This window comes from Carcharhinus amblyrhynchos, chromosome 1 (assembly GCF_965287045.1).
Source record: "Carcharhinus amblyrhynchos chromosome 1, sCarAmb.v2.hapA, whole genome shotgun sequence".
Classification (NCBI taxonomy): domain Eukaryota; kingdom Metazoa; phylum Chordata; class Chondrichthyes; order Carcharhiniformes; family Carcharhinidae; genus Carcharhinus; species Carcharhinus amblyrhynchos.
In genome coordinates this window covers 101,426,137-101,451,716 of record NC_137324.1, presented here as the reverse complement: position 1 = coordinate 101,451,716, position 25,580 = coordinate 101,426,137, and the positions used below count along the sequence as shown (strand labels likewise).

At 40.0% G+C, this 25,580-nt stretch overlaps 1 protein-coding gene across 11 annotated transcripts in view; it reads right to left on the bottom strand.

Moving 5' to 3' along the window:
• The window catches only part of lcorl (ligand dependent nuclear receptor corepressor-like), a 138,635-nt gene that overhangs the window by 76,785 nt on the left and 36,270 nt on the right, over nucleotides 1-25,580 (bottom strand). For 10 of the 11 annotated variants that reach the window (XM_080189641.1, XM_080189601.1, XM_080189633.1 and 7 more), the window contains exons 2-4: nucleotides 18,882-18,947; nucleotides 7,739-7,818; nucleotides 1,094-1,226 (exon numbers count right to left, since the gene is read on the bottom strand). In XM_080189641.1, coding sequence (XP_080045767.1) covers nucleotides 1,094-1,226; nucleotides 7,739-7,786 — 181 coding nt within the window. In that variant the 5' untranslated portion in view covers nucleotides 7,787-7,818; nucleotides 18,882-18,947. The remainder of the gene's footprint in view (nucleotides 1-1,093; nucleotides 1,227-7,738; nucleotides 7,819-18,881; nucleotides 18,948-25,580) is intronic. The other variant, XM_080189625.1, reaches the window with a different exon arrangement.

The window sequence follows — 25,580 nt, the reverse complement described above, 5'->3', positions numbered from 1 at the left end:
AAGACCAGGTGTTTTCACTGAATATCAGATGTAGCTAGTACTACAGATATTGTTTGGATGCTGTATTTTAAAGAACTAGCACCTGCCAGTGCAGGTTATATGACAAAAATAAGATGTGCTGCTCATAGAGCATTTCAACGTCAATGCCCTTGTCTGATTTTTTGAAAGAGAGCTGGTGAATGTCTTACCCTGCCAGCTCTGACCAGATAGATGCATTTTCTATGACACTGTTCAGGGGTCCATTGGGGTGGGGAGGGGGCACAGAATTTCTACAAGCTGTTGGTAAGACTTTCTTCCAGCGATCCTAGCTAAGATTACTGAACGGAGATGGGCAATCTTTATCCATTAAGCATCCAGCTCCTCCTCAATTCAATTTATTGCAGGTCATTCGACAAGAAACTGCTGACCCTCTTCTCAGTGGATATCACTGTAAAAAAGAGAGATAGCGTTGAGGCACAGGAAACAACTTTTAAAGTATTTTTTAATAAAAAGAAATTGGACAGAGAAAACCATGCTCCACTTACCACATTGCCCAAGCTTCACTTTTGGTCTCGTCTCATCTGACCCTCATGCAATGGCTGCTCACATTTCCCAACAATTACTTAAGCCCCTTCTGAGCTTGTTGTGTTATATGTTTGGGCACATGTGGTTAAAATTCATTGGAAACTGCACTGCAAGTCGCTTTCAGTAAGATCAATGTGGAGATTGAATTGTTCACTAAACTGCTGTTTATATCAATCCAGAGAATTCCAGGCCTACAAAGCCATTAAAATAATAATATAGGAAAATGAAGTTACTTTTCATACAGCCACTAGATGGAGCCAGCATGTCTTGAATAAAAATTCTAAACCGGGCAGAGAACATTAGGAGCATACAGAACGTATAAACAGTAGACCCAAAACTGACATCCGTGTACAATCCCTCGGGCACCACTGTGTTAATTAAACATATGTCTTAAGCATCACTGTCACCCAACACACATCACTTTCATGCACAGCAATCAATACTGAAAATATTCAACTCAAAATAACATACAACTTAAAACTGAAGCTTCAACAAGCCTTATTATGTACATGAAAATATAACATTATACCTTTTTTGTGAAAGATAGCATTAAGAAACTTGTCTGCTTGGCATTCAAGCTTTTCAGTGTGGGACTGCCCCTGAGATAGAGATTCCTCAGTAGATGTCAGTGTTGTAGGTGCACTCACAGACGAGATATGATCCTAGAAACAGTAACGAATCGTGTACAGAAATATTTTGAGATAAACCAAATGGAAGAAAAGGTTAAGTTTCACAGTCAAAATATTGGGACCATAACATTACTAAAAGCTAGTGCTAATGATAGAATACAAACAACCAAAATTTCCAAATCCCAGCATAAAGTTAATTTACAATTATGAATCCTCAATTAAATATTATTTTCAACACATCATGGCATAAAAAATTTATCTTCCATGTTAGACACATCTGTAGTTTTATCAGGTTTTAGCCCTTTTTGAAAGGGCTAAATTGGATTGGTTATTCTTCAGTTCTCTGGAGGTATCAATACAAGTTCAAGGATGTTTGAAAAATTGTGACCAGAATCTCCCCACTATTTCTTCTCGATCTGTGTGTTCTATGATGCACACCATCCTGGTCTAGTGCCTTTTCTACTTAAGTTTCTTCAATCTTTCAAGTCCAAACTGCTCCAGGCTCCATTTGTAGCCTATACTCTACTCTGAAAATTAACACTCATTTAACATTCCTTCATTCTCACATCTCATCAGTCCTGTCTTTTTTAAACTATTCCTTTACTTTATACTTCTTGTAACTTGTAGTGAGTTGCCCACATCATTTTTTAAACTTATATTTTTGATTGGTCTATTTTGTTTTTGATTTTTTTTAAATTTAACTCCAATCTGTCACATATTAATTTTGCTAGTCATGCAAGGTACTACAGTCTTTACTAATGAGATCTATCCATCTATCCTAATCATATCCTCTGAGTATTTTCCATTGATTATCAACTACGTTGTTAACTTTTGTTTAGGATAGTTCTCAGTACAACTGAGTTTTTCAGTCGAGTACTGCCATTTCTTCACATGTTCATATTTTAAATTGTTATGGTCGCTGATTCCCCATAGTCCTTACAACACCCAATAAATTTCCTAGGACTAGACCCAATACTGCTTTTCTTATTAAACTAAAATATAACAGATTCCTTACATCATGCAAATATAGGCTTAGGTAAAAATAGAATTCTATTTTATGACCCTTAATTTTGTTTCTTGCATTTCTGTCCCATTTCTTCCTTTACTCCAAAAGCATCACAAGATCAATTTCAAATCCACACCTGGAGGGACTGATTACGCGATAGTCCCATAGAAAATGTCAAAAAGTAGTTACAAAAGTACTTTGAAAATTTACCTTGCTGTAAAACTGAAGTCAACTTGAAGGCAAATGAAGTGGACCTTTTTATGAAAAGAATGCTCTCAAGTTCAACATTAGCTCTCAAAAGAAAAACATTTGTTTAAAAAATCTACTGACTGCCCACTTGTCTCTTTTCTCATCTATACTGAAAGGACATGGTCTCTTAACCTCTTCTTTGTTCGATGTCATGCCAGCAGAAACATCAAGCAAACAGCCTATCCTGCCTCCCAATGTCGTTCTCACCAGCCACCTGATGCCAAGCTCACTTAAGCATACAAGTTATTGTCTGAGTACACTGGAATCTCCAAATTGATTTTCATTGTCAAAAGTAGTCTGCTCAGGTGTCTTTTCTGAATCTTAATCTGTCTAATATCTCATCAGACCTGCATTCAAATTAATAGTAGAATTTTAAACAAGTTATCAGAAATGCTGCAACACGAGTCTCCATTGTTGACAACTACAGAGTTTATGTTAGTGCCTGTAACAAAAATACAATTCACAAACAACTACTTTCAGCATTTTAAATTTTCAGAAGAAGCTGCATTACATACAGTTATGGATCTCATACAGGTCACCAGCTCTGAAACAACAAAATGCCAACCAACTCTGTATTCACAATAAAGTATTGATGTGTGTTATTAAATGATCAAAGAAATTACTGATGTTGCTAATAGTAGGTCTTGACAGAGGTTGAGGGGAGACCTGATAGAAGTCTACAAGGTTGAGAGGCATGGACAGAGTGGATAGCCAGAAGCTTTTTCCCAGGGTGGGAGAGTCAATTACTAGGGCGCACAGGTTTAAGGTACAAGGAGCAAGATTTAAAGGAGTTGTACAAGGCAGTTTTTGTTTACACAGAGGGTGGTGGGTGCCTGGAACTCGTTGCCGGGGAGGTAGTGGAAGCAGATACGATAGTGCATCTTAAGAGGCATCTTTACAAATACATGAATAAGATTGGAATAGAGGGATATGGTCCCTGGAAGGGTAGTGGGTTTTAGTTAAGTTGGGTAGCATGGTCGGTGCAGGCTTGGAGAGCCGGAGGGTCTGTTCCTGCGCTGTAAATTTTCTGTGTTCTTTGTAATAAGAGACAGGTAGAGGTCCAAAGTAGCAAAACAGCAAACAGAGGATCACCACCACAATGGCATCCAATGCAGCTGAATTGGTAAATAAATGGCTGAAAATGCAAAATGCAAAGGAATAATTGTGAAATTGAGTATATTTGGTAAAATAACTTGAATTTGCACATTATTCACTCCAACAGGTGAAGCGCTGTTCTCCTATGATTGGTGATTTTCAAATTCTGCAGGCTGACAAATTAATAACTGGATAAAAGCAAATTATTGCTGATGCTGGATAATCTTGGCAAGTCTGGCAGCATCTGTAAGGAGAGAAAACAGCAGACATTTCCTGTCCAGATGACCCTTTGTGAAAGCCAGAAGACATTGAAAATGGGAGATATTTATACTGCAGGGTGAGGGAATGAAACATGAGCCACAGCTACAGAAACCAGGGGAAAAGTAGCTAATGGCAGTCTATAGAGAAAATAAAGGGTGTGAACAACCAAACGGCAGAAAAGCTGAAATCAGAGAGTGACAGTAAGCTGTGACAGATGAAGATGGGGAGGGAGGAGGGATTAAATTTAGAAAAAGGCCATTCACACCCTTTATTCTATCTATGGACTGCCATTAGCAGCCTTTTCTCCTGGTTTCTGTGGCTATGGTTCATATTTCATTCCCTCACCCCGCAGTATAAACATCTCCCACTTTCTATGGCTTTCAGCTTTCACAAAGGGTCATCTGAACTCAAAACATTAGCTCTTTTCTCTCATTACAGATGCTGCAAGACCTGAGATTTTCCAGCATTTTCTCTTTTAATTGCACAATTAAGCAACATTAGGCTACCATACTTCACAGAATCCATTCAGCCCATCTAGTTGGCACCAACAATCCATCCAAGTCCTAACCCTGTAACCCCACATATTTACCCTGCTGGTCCCTGGAAGAGGCTATTGAGCATGGCTAGTCAACCTAACCTGCACATATTTGGAATGTGGGGGGAAATCAGAGCACCCAGAGGAAATCCATGCAGATATGGGGAGATCGTGCGAAATTCACACAGGCAGTGACTCCAAGGCCAGACTTGAACCCGAATCCCTGGTCTTGAGAGGCAGCAATGCTAACCACTTTGCCACTGTGCTGCCCTTGTAAGAAGTTTTACTTATAAAAATAAAACAAATCATGCCCTAAAGTAGACCAGTTCTAAAACAATTGAATAGATTACAAAACATTCTGAAGACAGATGAAATAGGTGTATACAAAGTAGGTGTGTACACAGAGTTTGCTTACTTCTAAGTTTAAAAATACATTAAAAAATTCCTGCACTGGACTGTCAATTCTATGCAGTAAATTGCTGTTACTGAGCAGATCACGTAGCTAATGTTTCTCTCTTCCTTGTTCCAAAATAACTTGCAGATCTGAGAATATGAAAATTTAGTTGAACTTAAATTTAGAAATGGCAAGCTGACATTGGTGTGCCAGATTAGAGACCAGCATGTGCCAAGCACCGTTTGATGAGATCTGCATTCATATTTCTTCATATATTTGCCTACTGTGATAGAAGTTAGAATAACCACACTTCATAACAGCTGTTTTTTCAAATGGCAGAAGTGAAATTTTAAGAACAATATTTATTCAGATCTCAGCAAGAAATTGAATGGAATGGGTAGTGGTGGAAGATGGATGAAAGAAAAACAAACTTCTTGGAATATGGGAATCATTGGAATTTGTTGCCCATCTTGGGCAACAGAAATTGGCGATGGATCATCTTGAACTCTTTGCAGTCCATATGCGTCATTTTTTTTAATAGTGCTTCACATATAAAAATTACATTGGCATGCAACAACTTTCCATAGGCAAATGCAGGAGCCATTATGCAAAACAAGAACCCACAAGCAGTATGTGCGCGATGGCTAGGAGAGGAATGTTGGTTAGGTCAACTGCTTATTACTCAGAAAATATTACTACAGGATTGCCAACATCCACCTGAAGAAAGGGGGTTTGAGGTTTCAATTTAATGCCTTGACTGAAGGTTGACACATTCAATGACGCAACACTCCTTCAGCACTCCAAGTTACATATATTTGTTTGCACTGAAATGCATTTTGAACTCTCAACTTCTAACTCAGAGGCGTGAGGATGACACTGATCGAGCTTAGTAGCTCAAAACCAAAGTCCCAAATTTGCAGAGGCAATGATGGTGATGCTTTCAGTGATCATCACGATTGCACAATAAGAAGTCCCAAGAACTTATGTAGCATGCAGCAAAGCAGAGCGCAAACCCAGAAATTACAGTGAGCCTATCTTTGCTGCAGTGGAGATTATGCTGTATCACTCACTAACCTGAGCATCAAAACAAGACAGCAGTAATGAGCATTTGCACTGATGCCCACTAACAAGTTACTTTGTCAAAAATATATATACTTTTTAAAGGTGTTACTTCATGCATTCTCGCACTTCACAAATATTCAAGGACACTGCCACCAGAAAATCCCAGGACAGCTGTGGGACAGATTTTTCAACTCTTGACCAGACTTTTCAATGTTGAAAGGCAGCTAACAAGATTTGGCTTGACTTCATAAAATGTTTTAACGTAAATGGTATTTTAAACAGGATTTAAGACTTAAAATGTTTCACCATATCACATTTAGATGCCTTTCATCCAACTTAAAAAAAGTTATGATTGTTAAATATTTATAAACAAATTAATCTGACATAAACTATGATTTTCATTTGACTTTTTAAAACATCACAGACACCAGAACAGCTTGGTTTTGACAGATTGTGTGGGTACAGCTTCCAGTCACAGAACCACTTGATCTTCGCATGTCCTTCACACTCTTACTACAGCATCCAGCAAGGCCACACAGAAGCATACCCTATGAGGGAAATCACTTCTTGGGAGCTGAAATTCTCACCTTCACTATTGCATTAGGCAAGCTTGTGAATTAGTTTGAGGTCAGAGTGGAGCAGGCCATAAGCTACAAGTTCACAGTAGTTTTGAGAAATCTAAAACTCCATGGCTAGCATATTCAAGCTGAGATCCTTGAATTTAGATTAACTCATCATTCTCAAATGGTAGAATGAATTTCAAAAGAATTCAATATTGAATCTAACAAGTTTTTCTACTGCGTGACATAAATCTCACCTGTTCTTCAAAAATGGCATCTCAATGGAAATGGGAAAGGCCAAATATGTCAAAATGGATAATAAATGCACATCTTTTGCTTATGATTCTACAAATTAGCTCCAGCTGTACCATTCAACTAAAGTTTCTGCCTGATGTGCACGCACAAAAGATTCTGCAGCACATTTACAATCTCTGGAAAACCCACTGCCAAGCAAAGTGTATTGTCGCTGTCATGTCTAACTATTTCTGTCAAACGTTGTTCAAGAAAGACAGAAAGCAGGAACGACAGGCCAGCTAGCCTAATATTTCTCAGAGAAAAGGCTAGAATCCATTATTAAGGAGTTAATAGCAGGATATTTAGGAAGTCATAATTAAATCATATTGATTCTGCCCAATTATGTGGAAGGGAAATATAGTGTTTGATGAATCTATTCGCGTTCTTTCAGAACGTAACAAACAAAACATGGATAAGGGGCAGGCAGGGTACAATGTTAGCATGGTTAGGGGATTGGTTAACTATAGGAAGCAGAGGCTAGGGATAAATTATTTGCAGGTTGGCAAGATGTAGTGTATGGAGCACCACTGTGATCAGTGCTGGATCCTCAACTGTTTACAACCTGTGTCAAATGTGTGTGTGTAGGGACCAAAAGTATGGTAGCAGAGGGCACAATGATAGGTGGAAAATTAAGCTGACAAGAGGACTTAAGAACCAGGATTCAGATAGATTAAATCAGTGAGTAAAAATTTGGCAGATGGAGTATAGTGTGAGAAAATGTGAACACACCCACGTTGGCAGGAAGAACAGTGGAGCTTGAGTCATTGAATATATTCAAGGTTGAGTTAGATTTTTGTTCAAGGATTGTATACAGACAGGAAAGGCCACAATCAGGTCAGCCATGATCACATTGGATGGCACAGAAGGCTCAAAGGGCTGAAATGGCCTACTCTTGCTCTTAATTCTTATATTCTTAATGTTTCTCAATTGGCTGGATTAAAAATTGGAACTGAATTTTGTGCGGTATTATTTTAAATTAAAAAGATCTAACCTCAAGATATAGGTGTATGTCTGATTAAAATAAGATAAATAAAGGAGATAGCTAAAGCTATTATTTTAACAAGTCACTTATGTAGTTTTTGGACTTACCTTGACTTTTTCTCTTCTTATGCAGCAAAATGAACAGTTTTCATTCATAGACCAGTCAGTCACTTCTTCTGGTTCACAGTCTTCAAATAAAACAAGTGCAGAAACATTTTAATCTACTATACAGCACAAATCAAATATATTTTTTGTAACTACAAAAAACTAACAGATAGAATTATTTGGGCACAAAGACTGAAATGATAGTCCTACAGCACAATTTTATATTCAATATAGTTATGTTTTAAAATGTATTTTTCAAATGCAAGAGATCTTCTATACAACCAACATACAGTTAAAGTTAATGACTGAGAGTTTTACAGTGAATAATCTTGAGACATGAGGTGTGAATGGCATTTTAGGTACTGCATAAAGCCCTTTACTAATCATTCATTCCTACAAATCAGATGGATAGCAGTACAATTATTCTTAGAAAACAAAGGAAAGTCAGTGCACTAGACTTTCCAGAAAACAGCAAAATGTGCAACTTATACTGCAAAATCATGTAACTGAGCTTTCCAATCTTCCAGTTATTAAAATGATTTTTCCAGGAAGTCTTGATGCATGTTGATTCATCACACCAAGTTTATGGCAGACAACCTCAGTGATGCAGCAAATAACTTGCTCTGGTTACCAATCACAAGATTGGAAAGTTCAGAACAAAGGCCTTTGTAAGTCAAGTCTGGTTAAGTATCTGCTCTATTCTTAAAATGATTTAACTTGATCACAGAGACGTGCAAATGAAGTTCAAAGGGCAGCACTTCCGAGGCCATGGCTTCTTTCCAAGACTCTGTCAGTCATACAAATGAGACCAGGCAATTCAGGGCTCATCCCTACATCAGCAGCTCTATTGCAAGAGATGGCTATAGGGAGCCAAAAACAACTCTACCCTATGCTGTTTTGGAATGGCATTAGGCTGTCAACTAATCCCCATCAGTATGTCAGACTTGTAGCTCAGTAAAAATGGGTACAAGGCTCACCCAGGCCTAGAGATGAATTGTGATGTCACCAGAGAACAGAATTCCTGCCGGTAGAGGCTACTTCCTCTTGCTCCTTCTTACCCTCAACCACACTTTTGAACACAGCATTGCAAATAGTGAGTGAATGGTTGCACTTTGCATTTTTATGCTGTTTTTGGGTGGATTGAAGTCAGACCCATTTGTTGCATTTAAACAAAAAATCAGTAAAACGTGTACTTTTACAATGCTGTCATAGGAAACCTTTCACTTGGGCACAATAACTACGTACATCCTGATAATTAACTAACTTGTCACTAATACTGTCTCTTTATACCATGGCCATTTTTTGACAATGCTTAAATGCAGCCAGTGCATCGTTAATAGGTCATTCTCAGGACTGCTGTCCAAGAATGTAGCTGGGTGCTGAGGCATGTAGACCTCATCATATCTACCTACTTTATAACTGTTCGACCTTCTTGAAGTTTTCAGGATGGAGTCGTCAGGGCAAAAGTTTACAACACAACTTGCTATTTGATGATTACGAGCTTTTTTTTTCTGTTCATTAAAAATTCAATGGCTTGTTGTAGTGTTGTCTTGCACTGCATTCCTTGGGTTTACAGTCCCAAGATGATCAATCCACGGCTTAATGAGGCAGAATCTCATGCAGACTTATAAAATTCTAACAGGACTATATGGGGTAAATGCGGGGAGGACGTTCCCGACAGCGGGAGAGTCCAGAACCAGGGGTTATAGTCTGAGGATTCAGGATAGACCATTTTGGATGGAGATGAGGGGACATTTGTTCACCCAAAAAAAAGAGTGGTGAGCCTCTGGAAGTCATTACATAAGAACATAAGAAATAGGAGCAGGAATAGGCCATCTAGCCTGCCCCACCATTCAACAAGATCATGGCTGATCTGAAGTGGATCAGTTCCACTTTCCCACTTTCTCCCCATAACCCTTAATTCCCTTGTCTATCAGAAACCTATCTACTCATGACTTAAATATATTCAGTGAGGTAGCTTCCACCGCTTCAACGGGCAGAGAATTCCAGAGACTCTCTACCCTCCTCAAGTTTCCCCTCAACTCTGATCTAAACTGACACCCCTCCCCACTTACTTTGAGGCTGTGCCTTCTAGTTCTGCTATCCTTTCTAAGCAGGAAGAATCTCTCTACCTCTACCCTATCTTATACGTCTCCATAAAATCTCCCCTCAGCCTTCTAAACTCCCAATGAGTACAGACCCGGACTATTCAATCTCTCCTCATAGGCTAACCCCCTCATCTCCAGTATCAGCCTAGCAAACCTTCTCTGCACTTCCTCCAAGGCCAATATATCCTTGCGCAAATGCGGTGACCGAAGCTGCACACAATACTCCAGTTGCGGCCTCACCAGTGCCCTGTACAGCTGCAGCAAGACCTCCTTGCTTTTATATTCAATCCCCCTCGCTATAAAGACCAACATTCCATTCGCCTTCTTGATCACCTGCTGCACCTGCAGGCTGGGTTTTTGCGATTCGTGCACAAGGACCCCCAGGTCCTTCTGCACCGTAGCATGCTGCAGCTTTTCGCCCTTTAAATAATAATCCTCTTACCACAGGGAAGAGTTGATGCCAAAACACAATGTATTCAAGAGGCGGCCAGATATAGCACTTGTGGCGAATGGGATCAAAGGTTATGGGGAGAAAGCAGGGTTGGATAGTCAGCCACGATTGTGATGAATGGCGGAGCAGGATCAAAAGGCCAAATGGCTTCCTCCTGCTACTATCCATTATGTTTCTAATGCTTAAGACATTCTTTGCAACTTTATTTGGCTGATTAATGCAGGTGATTGGGAGAACGTTAGCTGAACAACTGTGCCTAACCACAGGCACCGTGCCTCCTAACAGGGGCACAAAGATCAGGATGCCCTGGTTCCACAGGCGTCTCCATTGGGAAGCCCAGGTGGAACTCTTGCCATTGTATGAAATGGTGCAAATCACTAAAATTTGTGTCACTTTATTGGGACTATGCTTTGGTACAACATCTAACTGGTCCCACTACCTGAAATAAGCTTTGAGAATCTAAAATGATAACATCCACAATGACACGGCATTCCAGGAAATTTCAGACCATTAATTTCTGCAAAACTAGACAGATAAGGGAAATGGCTCAATATTTAATTCTTTGATGAGAGCAGAACACTGGAATAAGTTAGACACCTTGTTTACCATAGATTGTGGCATACAAGTTGACCTGACATTGAAGGCAACCCCTTTTTTCAACCCAAAAATGCTTCTGCATACACTTTGTTATGACGGACACTATCCACCCAACCTTCCTGCCACCTGTCAGCCACAATATGCTATACTCACATTAGCAGTCAGCCTCAATCTTTCACCCTACAAATGGATGTTTTACTAAACAAGATCTTATAATTGGGTGCAAGAGATCAAGAAAGTGAAAATGCACAGGAATTTAAGGCACACCCACAGAGCGGATCCTGCGTGGTGAATAGCAATCTCTCAAAAGGCGGCTGACCTCATTTTAGGAGGGATTTTGAGGCTTCAGAGGTTGACACAAAATTCAATAGTACTTAATTGCACTGCTCCAGTGTGCCATTGAATTAAACTTGGTATTCTGAAGGAAGCAGGCAGCTCGCTACGAAACACAAGTTAAAGAACAATCCGGGCTAATTGCAAATCATTTATTATCTAAGTAAATGCAAACCATGTTTGGTAACAATATGGAACCCCTCCAAGACAATATCTTCTGAAATGTATCCAAGCAACAATGAAGCTGCTGCAATTTTTAAAAATCTCATGTTGGATCTCAAATGCAAGATCAATTCCAAAAGTTTATGTTCTTTCAATTTGTAAGACATTCCCAATGTAAAAGCAGAAAACGTTTACCTGTTTTATTTGCTTTAGTTCCACAAAGAATTTCTTCTAGCAATGAGAATGGAGAATTTCACAATTGATTTGTGTGGTGATATGTGAATATAGGGGAAGGCAAATCACCTATGCAGAGTTGTAACATGCAATCCTCAGACTACATTGGAGCACATTGCTATGAATCAGAATATTGTTTTCTCAGTTTTTGTATCAAAGGTGGTGTGACCTCACCATGAGGTATCAGAGTTTATTAATCCTTCTGGATGAAAGCAAAGCAATCATCATTGCAATTTCTCATGCTAGAATTTTAGTAACAATAAAAATTAACATAAGAACATAAGAAATAGGAGCAGGAGTAGGCCATTAGATTACACATCATTGGAAATCAAATATTGTAGCATCAATTCCAAATTTCTAGTGGCAAAGTCACAAAGGATACAATTTAAGATTCTAAAATTTCTCATGTATATAGGTGTTATACACACACACGTGTGTGTGTGTGTGTGTGTGTGTGTGTATATAACATATAATACACACACACACAAAACATCCATTTGTTCCCAGGGCAACATCAACTGTAAAACTACTCACAATATGTCCTCCAGGATCAGATACGTAGTGCTAATTGGTGGCACATTGTAGGTAGAGGATGCATTCAAATAACAAAGACAAAATTTTAATATTTTTATTTATACCTATATGTAGGCAACATGGGCAGAACTGACCAACAAAACGTTTGATTAAAAGTATGAAAAAAATTTAAATGGCAACGCAGCAGGATCAGTACTGAATAACTTCCCACATTACATAAAATAAGTTGTACTTATATTGGATTTTTAAATGTAACAGAGAACAGAGATTTGGTGACCTCAGGTTTATGGGGAGTTAAGTCACCTTGATGACCATAGGCAGCTCTCTCCTTCCAGGGGAAGGGCTGACTGGTGGTGATTTAACCTGAAGATCACCACAACTCAGGTGAGGGGCAAAGTTGAGAAGGCGAGTCTTCACGAATAATCTCAACTGGTAGGGAATTGAACCTGTGACGCTGGCATCATTAACCAGCCATTCAGCCAATGTCAAAGGTCACACAAACGTGCATTTTTAATAATCAATGAGCTAACAAAGATATAGATAGTTTCAGCAGATAAGCAGAGATAAGGGCAGAGTAAGGCTACATAGGATGTGGAAATAGACAATCTTATTGATGCTGAATGGAAGCACATCTAGGGTGAAATATGAAGGTCATGAAAAGGTTGGTTCAGACAGACAGTTGCCAGATTAAAGAAATGGAGTTGATAGCCAGGAAGAGAATTTGTAGGTTGTTCAGAAGACAATAGTTTCAGTCTTTATTGGACCTAAATCTAGACAAACAGAAGATTACCTACCACAAACAGAAGATTACCTACCACACAGAGGTCAACCACATTAATGGGAAGAGGGAAGGGGCAATTTCTTTAAAATTTTCACTCTTTAAAATCAATCATATTCTGAAAATCAATTCAGTCAAGAGCACACCTGAACCAATGGACTAAAATTCAAACTACATTATGTTACTAGCTTCAATTAAAACAGGGCATGCACATTGTGCAAATATTGTAGGCTTATTTATTACAGAACTATGATATATGTGCAACTATACCTCCATTTCCTAGCCAGTTAAGTGTCAAGAAGGCAATTCATGATGAAATACAAAGCGATCTCTCTAAGGCTGAGGTTGAGCTGGTAAGTGAAACTTCCTATGCAGGAAAGAGTAGAGATATAACAAGGAAGGAGTAGAGGTTTAGGAAGTATTAAGCCTCATGGTCAATTTAAAGCCCAGTGGTTTAGATGATCTTCATTATGAAGACAAAAAAATAGATTAATGGAATTTGGAAGATGTTATGCTGCAGTTATATGAGGTTCTAACTAGACTGTATCTGAAGAATTGCATTCAGTTCCTATTATTCATCTCAGGAAGGAGGTATTGCTTTTAGAATTTCAATTCACCAGAATAATTTAAGGGATTAAAATGTTACGTGCAAGATGGAAAGGTTGCATAGTGGTACTGTTACTGGACAAATAATGCAAAGGCTTTGATTGGAATTTAATTAATGTACACAATTAGAAGTTAAAAGAAACTAGCGTCAGTAATGGTCACCACCAAACACTTGAAATTTAATAAGAACACATCTGGTTCACTATTGTCCTTTAGGGAAAGAAATCTGTAATCCTTACCTAGTCTGGTTTACGATTTCAGACCCATAGCAATGTGGTTGTTTCTTAATTATCCTCTGAAATAGCCAAGGAAACCACTCTGTTGTAGCAAACCATTACAGGAAAGTCAAAGAATAAAACTGGACTTAAGACACCAAAAATAAAGGCACAGCCTGTTTTTATAGCCTTTTAACATCCTCACTAATTATGAACTTGCATCAGAATTGGGAGAGCTGTCCCAGACTTAAACAGCCTGATACAAATCATAACCTACATCCGATATCTCAGATTTCTCCATCACCATTCCTCATTATGAACACTAGAAGCATGGATGGTGGCAATGGCACCAACGTCCTCTGGATTGGGACAGGGCGGCTTCAATGTCCCCATTCAAGAGTGGCGCAGTAGGAGCACCATCAGCCAGCTAAATCCAAAGCATACATCTGCTAGATCAGGCTTGCGGTAGACAGCGGGCGAGGGGGGCATCTGCCCATGTCAGTATTGGAGGAAGTGTCCTCACAAGGGGCGAACCGTCCATCATGCTGTATGGCAGAGAGGCTCTTCGGCTCATCGAGTCTGCACCGAACACAATCCCACCCAGGCCTTACTCCCATGTCCCTAAACATTATACTCACTAATCCCTCTAAGCTACGCATCCCTGGACACTAAGGGACAATTTCTTAGCATGGCCAATCAACCTAACCCGCACATCTTTGGACTGTGGGAAGAAACCGGAGTACCCAGGGGAAACCCACGCAGACACGAGGAGAACGTGCAAACTCCACACAGACAGCATCTTCATTTGCAAGCATCTTCAGTCAGAAAAGCCAAGTGGATCATTCACCTCGGGCTACTCCTGAGGCAACACGCATCACAGATGCCAGTCTTCAGCCAATACAACTCACTCCATATGATATCAAGCAATATGGATAAGGGGGACAAAATGGATGTGCTGCACTCCCAGAAGGCTTTTGACATGTTGCCACATTAAAGGTTACTGTATAAAATAAGAACTCTCAGTGCAACATATTAGCAGAGAGAAAACTGGTTAGCTAACAGTAAGCAGAAAGTAGACTCTTTTTTCAAGTTGCCAAGATAGAGTGCCACAGGGATCAGTGTCAGGTCATACAGCAAAGAAACAGGCCTTTCAGCTATCATATCTATGCCAACCATAAAATACCAATTTATACTAATCCCATTTCCCAGCAGTTGGACCATAGCGTACTATGCCTTGGCAGTTTTAAGTGCTCATCCTGATGCTTCTTAAATGTTGCGTGTGTACCTGCCTCCACCACCCTCTCAGGCGGCATGTTCTATGTTTCCACACCGTGGGGATGAAAAACATTTTCCTCAGATCCCCTCTAAATCACTTACTCCTCACCTTAAACCTTTGCCCTCTCGTTTTGGGCACTTCAGCCAAGGGAACCTCATGTTGAGACCTCAACTATTTACAATGAATGTCAATAGCTTGGATAAAGGAACCAAACATAGTTGCTGAATTTGCTGATGACACAAAGTTAGGTAAGAAATTGTGAAAGTCAGCACAAGGAGTCTGCAAAGGAACATAGACAGGTTAACTGAGTGGGCAAAAATCTGGTAGGTATAATGTGGGAAAACGTGAACATGTCCACAGGCAAGAAAAATAGAAAAGCAACATATTATTTAAATAGAGAATGCAGAACTTGACAGTATAGAGAGCTCTGGGTCTTTGGACTGTGGAAAGAAACCCATGCAGGCACAGGGAGAATGCGCAAACTCCACAGAGTCAACAGAATCAAATGGGTCCCTGACATAAGGGGAATGGAATGCTTTGCTACAGTGTACAGGGCGTTGGAGAGACCACAGCTGAGTACCGTGTCTTCTTTAAGATAGGATACAAATACAATAGAAGTAGTTCACTTGACTGTGGGTGGGATGAGTTATCTTACAAGAAAAGATCGAACGGCTGGGCCGTATCCATTGGCATTTAGAAGACTAAACTGTGACCTTATTGAAACATAGAAGATCCTGAGAGGACTTGACAAGGTGGATGCTGATGGAATGCTTCCCTTTATGGGAGAGGCTCAAACTAGGGGACACGGTTTAAAAATAAGCGGCCTCTCATTTAAAATTGAGATGAGAAGAATTCTTTTGAGGGTCTGTAAAGAATTCTTCTTTACTCAGTGTTGGAGGCAGACAGATTCTTGACAAAGGGAGTCAAAGGGGTAGACAGAATGTGGAGTTAAGGTCAAAATCCCCACATGCATGCCTTCATATGCAATGCTTGCAGATTCACACTGACCGTAGTCCAGTAATGTCTCAATTTCTAAACTTCCAACCTTGATTGCCTCCACGGTTTAGCCACCCCAACTCTCCAACCTCTTCCAGCCCCAACACCCTCCATGATTTTTGCACTCCTCCAATTCCCGTCTCTTGCACATTCCCATTTTAAATCAGTCCATCAATGGTAGCAGCGTTTTCAGGGTGTAAGGTCCGGAGTTCCCTAACTAAATCTTCCTCTTTTCTTCGTTTTTATAATGCTCCTTAAAACCATCCGGAACAAAGCAGCCGACTTGAGCAGTACCTCATCCACCACTTAAAATATTCTCTCCCTCCACCACCAGTATATCATAGTTAATCTGCACACCATCTACAAGTTACACTTTGGGAACTTGGCATGGCTTCTTTTTATAATCTTTCCATAAGCTTGCAGCATCCCATCTCCTCCAGCTCCTTTCAAATTATGTTGAGTTGTGCCTTTTCTCCTCACCCAGACTAGTTTCCAAAGAAACATTCAGCTATTTGCTCTTAGAACTCATTCCCTAAACCTCTCCACTCCTCTTATCTTTAACATACTAATAAGAACCCTCTCAATCAGGTTTTTCACAACCTCTAATAATTACTTTCTCCATAACTCCATTACTAGTTTACTTCATGCTTATTTCTGCAATCCTTCAGAAAACTACATAAAAACAAACTGTTGCTGACTGATGTGGACAGATGCGTGCACATCCATTCAGTCTCACTCTGCACTGCTGCAATTGCTTTTTGTTAATATAGGCTAGATTCAAGTCAATCAGCAGGTGTAAAAAGGGATCTGTTTTGAATGTCGACCCTTCATTAACTGAAAGACTATACTGTTTCTCTTTGTATATGTTGATTGGACTGATAGGCATTTCCAGTCATTTCTCTCATTTCAGATTTCCACTTAAAAAACCTGGAAAGTAGAAGAAAGCCTATGACTTGGTGGTAACATTCCCACAGTTGGAGCCCCAACCCAGACAGTTATGGCGAATAATAACTAGAATATGGTAACTCAGCAGGGTTACATGTGTCTAGATTGAATCCTAATGGGTAGGGTTTGGCACAACTGAAAACAGCTTCAACAGAGTCCAAAGTGCTAGCACTGAATAATGGATAAACATCCATCTGTGACATATATGTCTGATGTCTGCAGATGCTCCCATCGCAAGGAAAAGACTTCTTTCACCATGTTTGCAAACAATTTAGGTGAAAACATTCCAAAAATAAAAGATGCATTAGAACAGGTAATTACACTTCCCTAGCAAGTGGCTCAAGAATCTTGGAGGCTGCCTCGCTAAATATTTTTAAGACGCGGGTTGATGGGTTTTTGATAAGCGAGGGGATTAAGGGTTATGGGGAGAGGGCGGGAATGTGGAACTGAGCCACGACAGATCAGCCATGATCTTACTGAATGGCGGGGCAGGCTCGAAGGGCTAGATGGCCTGCTCCTGCTTCTTATGTTCTTAATGTAATCTCGCATGTGACAGGACTTTTCTGGTTCCAAATAACAAATTGGAATGGCACTAGTCCTGGGGCTGTCTTTCATCTGTTACAAAATTAGCTAGCCTTAAGTACCAGCCACACAAGATAACAAGGGTTATGAAGTCATCTGCCTGACTGATATGCTCCAATCATCAATAGGATTTGAGGAAGAAAAATAAACCACACTAATTCTTCTGTACCAGTAGAATGCTGGTGCTTGCCAACATTCACCTTAGCGCAAGAGACTGGAACTTTATTTCTAACTTTCTCCAAGAATTTAAGGACCCAAAGCAAAATTTGCTTTTCTCCATATGAGCCTTTAAATACAGTAGTAAATTGACACACTTATATACTGTTTGTTCAATATTGCAGGTTGTTCTTGAACCGATTGCATCATGTTCTCCACTGAATACTCCCAAAATCTGTAGCAATAATGGTTGGTCCCTGGTTTCAGAATTTTATTTACGACTATCAGCATTTCTAAAGTTTTGTTGCTCTCTTCAATTGAGGGAGAGGTGACTAGATAACTGTAGCCCACTGCTTTTACAGCTAATATCAGCTGACTCAAGAGACCACACACTAAACCTGATACTTAGGGACCGCTATGATTAGTACACCACGTGGCGCTTTGACTTATTGAGTATTCCATATTTTAAAAGCCAACATTTCTCAGTGCTATTAGAAAGTAGTAAAATACGCAGAAGCTTAATTAAGAGATTATTTTTCGATACAAGTAGCAAATTAATCAACATGTACAAGGTATAGAAATGTTGGGAATTGTAGAAATGTGTGTTCCATGTTGCAAATCACAGTACCTTAAAATATGAATACTGCCCATAAACAAACATCCCAGTTCACACTTTTCTGGTGGTAAAGTTGTTAAAAAATGTGAAATTGGTTTCTAGAAGTACAAAATCATTTATGGACTTAGAATATATAGCTGCCAGCATAATAAAGAAACAGGATACATCACAATAAATGGATTCCCAGTATATTGCCCTTTTTAATGGCTAGTTAAGGAACAGTGCAGGGCAAAGACAAAGATGCGGATTTTAAAATAGAAAAATAGGACATTTTAATCTAATTAGAACCATAATTTAAGTGGAGCGCAAGTGCCTAAGTTAGATAGCTCTTCTTAGAGATGAACAAAATAAGTCAATTCATTCTGAATATATTCTTGTTCAAAGGAGCAGCATTTGATGGAATTTTAAATTTTTGAAATATTTTATGCAGGTTTCAGTTCAATTTTAACTGAAACCCATATCAAAAGTTCCTCAAATTCCATTGCACCATAATCACTCATTTGAAGTTCATAATGAAATGTCTTCCTATGACCATATTCAGAAAACAAACATTTTACCATCAAATAAACTGAGGTCTCTGAGTAACCTTGGTCCATAAAGCCCTTCCAAGATGCTTTCGAATCCTGTAAATAAAATGTTCATATGTTAGCTCACAAATGCAATAAAGTATCTTGGCACAAAGTACTGAAAGTATTTCATTACTACCACAAGATATTTTTCTACCGATTCCAGTCTGAATACAATTTAACATATTTCAGCTTTAGCTAAAATTAAAATCTGCCTACAGTGCTGCTTGTGGTACCGGGAATAGCAAGTGAGGTGCAGGAACAAGCACTCACGCAGTGTGGGGCAATGCAGGTAGCTGATTTGTGCTCACTTACAGCAGAGTCAAAAGGTTCTGGATTCAAGTTCCACTCCAGGACTTGGATCACATAATCTAGACAGACACTTTAGGCAAGGCACCGAGAAGGGATTGTGTCGCCAGATATGCTGCCTTTTGGAGAAAACATATGGTCGTGAAGATCTGAAAGAACAGCAGATGAGTTCTTGCAGTATACAGGTCAACATTTACTTCATAAGACTACCAAAAGAATTATCCAAACACTCATCTCATTTGCTGTTACTTGGCTCTGTTGTGCAAAATTGGATTTGCCTATAAAAGACTGATTGCACTTCAAAATAATCAGCCTGCGAAGTGCTTTGGGATGGACTGAGATCATGCATTTCAGGTCTTTATAAATAATAACTTTGCTTTAGGCATGTTCCAAAGTTCTAGAACTAACAATTCACCAACTTGAATATACAGCTCAGACGTAACAGTTATTGCAGTAGGCATTTCTTTTTGTACTAAACAGAGATCTTTCAGTTTGATAAGGTCCGATATTATGCAAACACAAATAATGTATATATTAAAAAATCCGTTTCAGCATCAAGCAATTTGGGCTGCTTCAGCCAAAAAAAAAAAGCACAAGTGGTGAAAGCTTTCAGATTGAAGCATTTGACAAAAGCAAATGGCTAGTCCTGTAAAGGGAGGAAGTTTAAGAAGCCAATTGGTACTGAAGGGAAGAAGTCTTTGCCTTCTAGAATGATTCCAAGGGACTAGGAAAGCAAAGAGTGGAACAGAATGAGATACCTATAGGAGACAGGAAGAAGAAACCAAGATTTAGTGCCAAAAGTCAGCAACAACAGTTTAGCTGAGTTAGTTGGTCGTAAGTAGAGCTAAGTGCGGAGGCATTTGGCATGTGGAAACCTATTACCATCCAGGCCAGTTGTTGTTTGATTTCAAAGTTCTTGCTCAAAAAAAACACATTTGAGAGTGAAGAAAATAGTTGATTAATTGACAGAGTTTGAAGTGGAAGTGAAGCATTGGATAGCTGGCGTTACTGTTTGTAAGGAGGGAGAGAAAGAGCTTGACCACAATGATCATTCAAAGAATATCCAAAGAGTCAGAATACAGAGATATAATGCGTCATTATACTCATTAACTGAACGAGATTCTGCAACTTTAGAAAATGTCATCCTTTATCTCTGTTCATTGCAAACAAGTCATGATGTGGATGTGCCGGCGTTGGACTGGGGTAAACACAGTAAAAAAAAAAGTCTGACAACACCAGGTTTTAGTCCAACCGATTTATTAGATAGTAAACGCACAAGCTTTCGAGGTTTCACTCTTCGTCAGGTGAATGGAGAGTTCTGGCCTCGGACAGAGCAAATAAAGCACAGACAGTTTAGAGATTACTGATTAGAATGCGAATCTTTAGGTGTAAATCTTTAGGTGTAAAGGTTCGCATTCTAATCAGTAATCTCTAAACTGTCTGTGCTTTATATGCTCTGTCCGAGGCCAGAACTCTCCATTCACCTGACGAAGAGGGAAACCTCGAAAGCTTGTGCGTTTACTATCAAATAAATCGGTTGGACTAAAACCTGGTGTTGTCAGACTTTTTACATTGCAAGCAAAGCATTGACGAAGCTACCAAGAGCCTCAGCATCCTGTGCCATAGAAAGGAGCCACAATTCACAGCTATAATCTATACTCAAATGCGCATTTGGACATGCGTAGGCCAGGACTGTAGTCTGCTACCCTAGTTCACGCACGAAGAACAACTGTGCCCGGAAGCACCATGCCCAGCAAAACTTATAACTCATGCAGTCAACTAATTAACAAATCCATAACTGCACAAGCACAACTTTCATGAATCTGATGTGGAGATGCCAGCATTGGACAGGGGCAGGCACAGTAAATCTCAACACCAGGTTAAAGTTGAAACAAGGTTTATTTGGAATCACGAGCTTTCAGTGCGCTGCTCCTTCGTCAGGTGACTCGTGATTAACCTGGCAATGTGAGAATTCATACTGTTCATAAATCTGGGCATCACTGTGCTCACCAATGGAACTTCCTATTAAAATGGGGTGATGACATGCCCTAGTTCCATTATCAAACTATACATGTTAAGTTGTTGCATGCAAGGAGACATTTGATGATTATATTGATTTAAAAAAATCAAATTCAGTTTTTTCACTCTATTCTGGGATTTTATTGAAAGTGTTCTGTGGACAGCATTTTAGGTTGTAATACTACTTTGAAAATTAATGCCAATTTTAAATTAATACTAGTTACTACATCCCTTTTTAAAGGGGCCATTTAGTATAACATCGCTAAAAATATTGCCAAATAAATGGCAAGCTACACACACTGTTAAATAGTACAAACAGCTTTTAGAACAGGACAGAACAACAATATCTTTGCTACCTCAGTTAACAGATTCAACCGTCTTTCTCCTATCCCTTCGTGACTTCCATGTTCTCATGCTAAATTCAAGATTTTGGATAACCAACCAAAATTACCCCATTTCCCCACCTATTCTCCAATCGCTGGAAGGAACTAATTAAGACTTGCATTAATCCTTTAGTGACTTCTACTGGAAACAATGCAGCACCAACAATAGAATGCCAAAACAGATCACTGCATAGCTCGACAGAAAATGACTTACCAAAGGTCGGAAAAGGCAACCAGGTTACTGTGATAAAGGTAAAACACAGGGATAGCTTACCCAGGCAAGATCAGTAAAACCTCACAATCAGCTCCCTTAATTTTCATGCTAAATGACTGAACAGATAAGCAAGGAACCAAGTGAGTGCAGTCTCACCCAGCTGACAGTGGAGAGGGGGGAGAAAAGAGAGAGACATTATTTACCATAGTCACAGTCAACATTGGTTGCTTATAGTTTAGCCTGGGGAAAGGTTTAGCCTCTTAGTTGAAGGAAAAAGAGCCAGGTGGTACCAACACCAAGTCATTTGATTAGCTGTTAAATATGAATTTTATTTTTCAAAAAGTTAGAATCACAAATCTACATACTGACTCCTGGCTGAAATTAAGATAGGAATGTAGAGACCAGCTGACCCATCAAGTCTGTACAATAATCACCATTATTAAAATAACACTGTTAATGTAGAGAAACATAACAAAATGCTTCACAGACAGCATAAAAAAATGCTGAGCCAAAAAGTTGGCTAAAACCTTGATGATAAAGGCAAATTTTAAGGCATATTTTGAAAAGAATATATGGAGACAATGAGGTTAGGGAGGTTTAGAAAGCAATCTCCAAGCTACGAGGCTTAATTGGCTGAAGTCATAAATGCCAATGATGTGATAAAGGGAAGCACAAGGTCAGGATCAGTGGAATAAAGTGAGGCGGGGCTGAGTTTATAGAAGCATAGAAGGGCATTAAAGAACAGCAGAATTTAATAAGAGGTGTTTTGGAACTTGGAGTCCTTTTAAATCCACAGCAATGAAAACGACAGCATAAGCTTGTATGGCAGCAATTAGTCTTGGCTCGTAGCAGTCTGCGTGTCCGCTGTGGCACTCAGCTGCAATGGAAGCTGAGACACTGACCATCAGATACTATTATTACGGTTGGTTCCAAAAGTATGTTTGATGGAGTTTACTGCCAGTCCCATGCTCCAAGCTGTGTGCCAAGGCGGTGCTGGATGCCATGCTCCCAGAGTTTGACATTTAGCTCCATGGCTTTTTTCCCACTGCCTTCTCATTGCATACTTGGGAGGATTGGCATCCATGGGTGGGTAGAGGACATCTCTTCATTCTACCTTCTCCACTCTCCAGCACAGTGTTGGAAAACCTTTGATGCATACAGCCTCCCATGATTATACACCGCTTGTTCCCAATGATCAAAAATAATTCCTTTTAAGCACTACAAGCATGATTTAACAAATAACGATTTTGTGCCCCCCAATGATGCATTAAGCTAAAAGAACAGCATTGTTATTGCAGGTTGCAGGCAGCAATTACAATAAACAAGCAACATGAAGCTAGTGTATTCCCTTCACAACAATCCGTACACCTGTTTTCAGAGGCCAACTTAGCTTCCAAAAAGGGCACTGAAACATCAATAGCTTTACTGTAGATCGATCAGGGCAACACCAAGGATGGGAAACTATAATTGAGGAAAATTGCACAATACGGGGATAATTCCCACTAAAGCAGAGCGAATGTGACTTAAAACAGATGACTTTAAAACCATGGTGGATTTTATAGAAGAGACAACAGGAAAAAGACTATTTTCTTTAGTTTGAGTAGCGAAGAGAAGTTAACCAAAGATTGAGGAGATTTAAGAAAAATCCATTAAACATGGAAATCTATTATTGGCCACAGGGAAGGTGGATGAGGCACAGACGCTTTAAGGGCAAACTGCAAAAATATTTGAAGCAGAGAACAATTTTTCTCATCACTTCATTCTTGGAATGCCAGTATCGCTGGCATTTCTGTCCAGCCCTATGCATTAGGGCTGCAATAGACCTTTCTTCTAATGTCTCACCAATGATCACTTTCATAGACACTGATAGGATTCTAAACCAGGTCAGTCTACAAAACATCTGTTCTTCAATCACATTTAGTCCTTGTTTATATAACAGGAAGATGATTTCACATTAGTTTTGTTTTAAAATTTGGAGAAAATGGTTTGCAATTTGAGCTCCAATCATGACAAATTAAGCCAAGACGTATGAAACTGCCATTTACCTCTGCTTTTCTTCATATGGCAGAGTGAGCAATGCAGGTAGGACCTAATAACACAAAACACAGATTACCTTTAATTCCAAGCTGCCCAAATCCCAGCATTACTATTAATGATAGGGCTATCAAGTGTTTAGGAAGGATAGGCAGGAGGAAAGAGGGGGTGGCGTAGCTCTGCTGATTAAGGACAGCATCAAGGTGGTAGCAAGGGATGATATCGGAGCCAAAGAGCAGAAAGTGGAATCGTTGTGGGTGGAGATTAGGAGCAGCAAAGGGAGGAAGACGCTGGTGGGTGTCGTCTATAGGCCCCCGAATAATGATCTGGAGGTGGGGCGGGCTGTTAACACGCAAATAAGTGCGGCGTGCAGGAATGGGACGGCAGTAGTTATGGGGGATTTCAATCTGCATATTGATTGGTCGACCCATGTTGGACGAGGTGGGCTCGAGGAAGAGTTCTTGGAATGCTGCCGGGATAGTTTCCTGGAACAGTGTGTGTTGGAGCCGACGAGGGAGCGAGCTATCTTGGATCTGGTGCTATGTAATGAGGCGGGTAGAATTAGGGACCTTGAGGTGAAGGATCCTCTTGGAGAGAGTGATCATTGTATGGTGGAGTTTCTGTTGCAGATGGAGGAGGAGAAAGTGGGTTCCCGGACACGCGTCCTTTGTTTGAATAGAGGGGAGTATGGTAGGATGAGAGAAGAATTGGCGAATGTGGACTGGGGGAGCGCGTTGGAAGGTAGGTCTGCTGAGGAGCAGTGGAGGATCTTTAAGGAGATCTTTCTTGGTGCTCAGCAGAAATTTATTCCGATGGTTAAAAAGGACAGTAGGAAGAGAGGTAATAAGCCGTGGATAACGAAGGAGGTGAAGGAAAGTGTTAAATTAAAAGCGGAGGAATTTAGAGTAGCTAAGAGCAGTGGGCGAGAAGAGGATTGGGAAAGGTTTAAATGTCAACAAAGATTGACAAAAAAGTTGATAAAGGAGGGTAGAAGAAGCTATGAAGCTGGGCTAGCGCTTAATATAAAAAAGGATAGCAAGAGTTTTTATAAATATATAAAAAGGAAGAGGCTGGCTAGGGTGAACGTTGGTCCCTTAGCGGATGAGAAAGGGGACCTAGTGGTAGGGGATGGGGATATGGCTAAGGTCTTGAATAACTTTTTTGTTTCTGTCTTCACGGAGGAGGACGTGAATAATTTGCCGGGTGTTAGCGATGGAAAGGTGGTAGGACTGGAGGGTCTTAATGACATTACTGTTACTAGAGAGGTGGTGCGCGACAGACTGGAGGGGCTGATTGTGGACAAGTCCCCAGGACCGGATGGAATGCATCCGAGGGTTCTGAAAGAAATGGCGGAGGTGATAGTGGATGCCTTGGTGGTTATTTTCCAGACGTCGCTGGATTCCGGGGAAGTGCCGGAGGATTGGAAAACGGCTAATGTTACGCCGTTGTTTAAGAAGGGTGCCAGGCAAAAGGCGGGGAATTACAGGCCGGTTAGTTTAACGTCTGTGGTAGGTAAAATGTTAGAATCCGTCATTAAGGAGGAAATTGCGAGGCATCTTGAAGGGAATTGCTTGATAGGGCAGACGCAACACGGTTTCATTAAAGGGAAGTCGTGTCTGACAAATTTACTGGAGTTCTATGAGGATGTGTCTAGGGCGGTGGATAGAGGAGAGCCGGTGGATGTGGTCTTTCTGGATTTTCAGAAGGCGTTTGATAAGGTACCTCACAAGA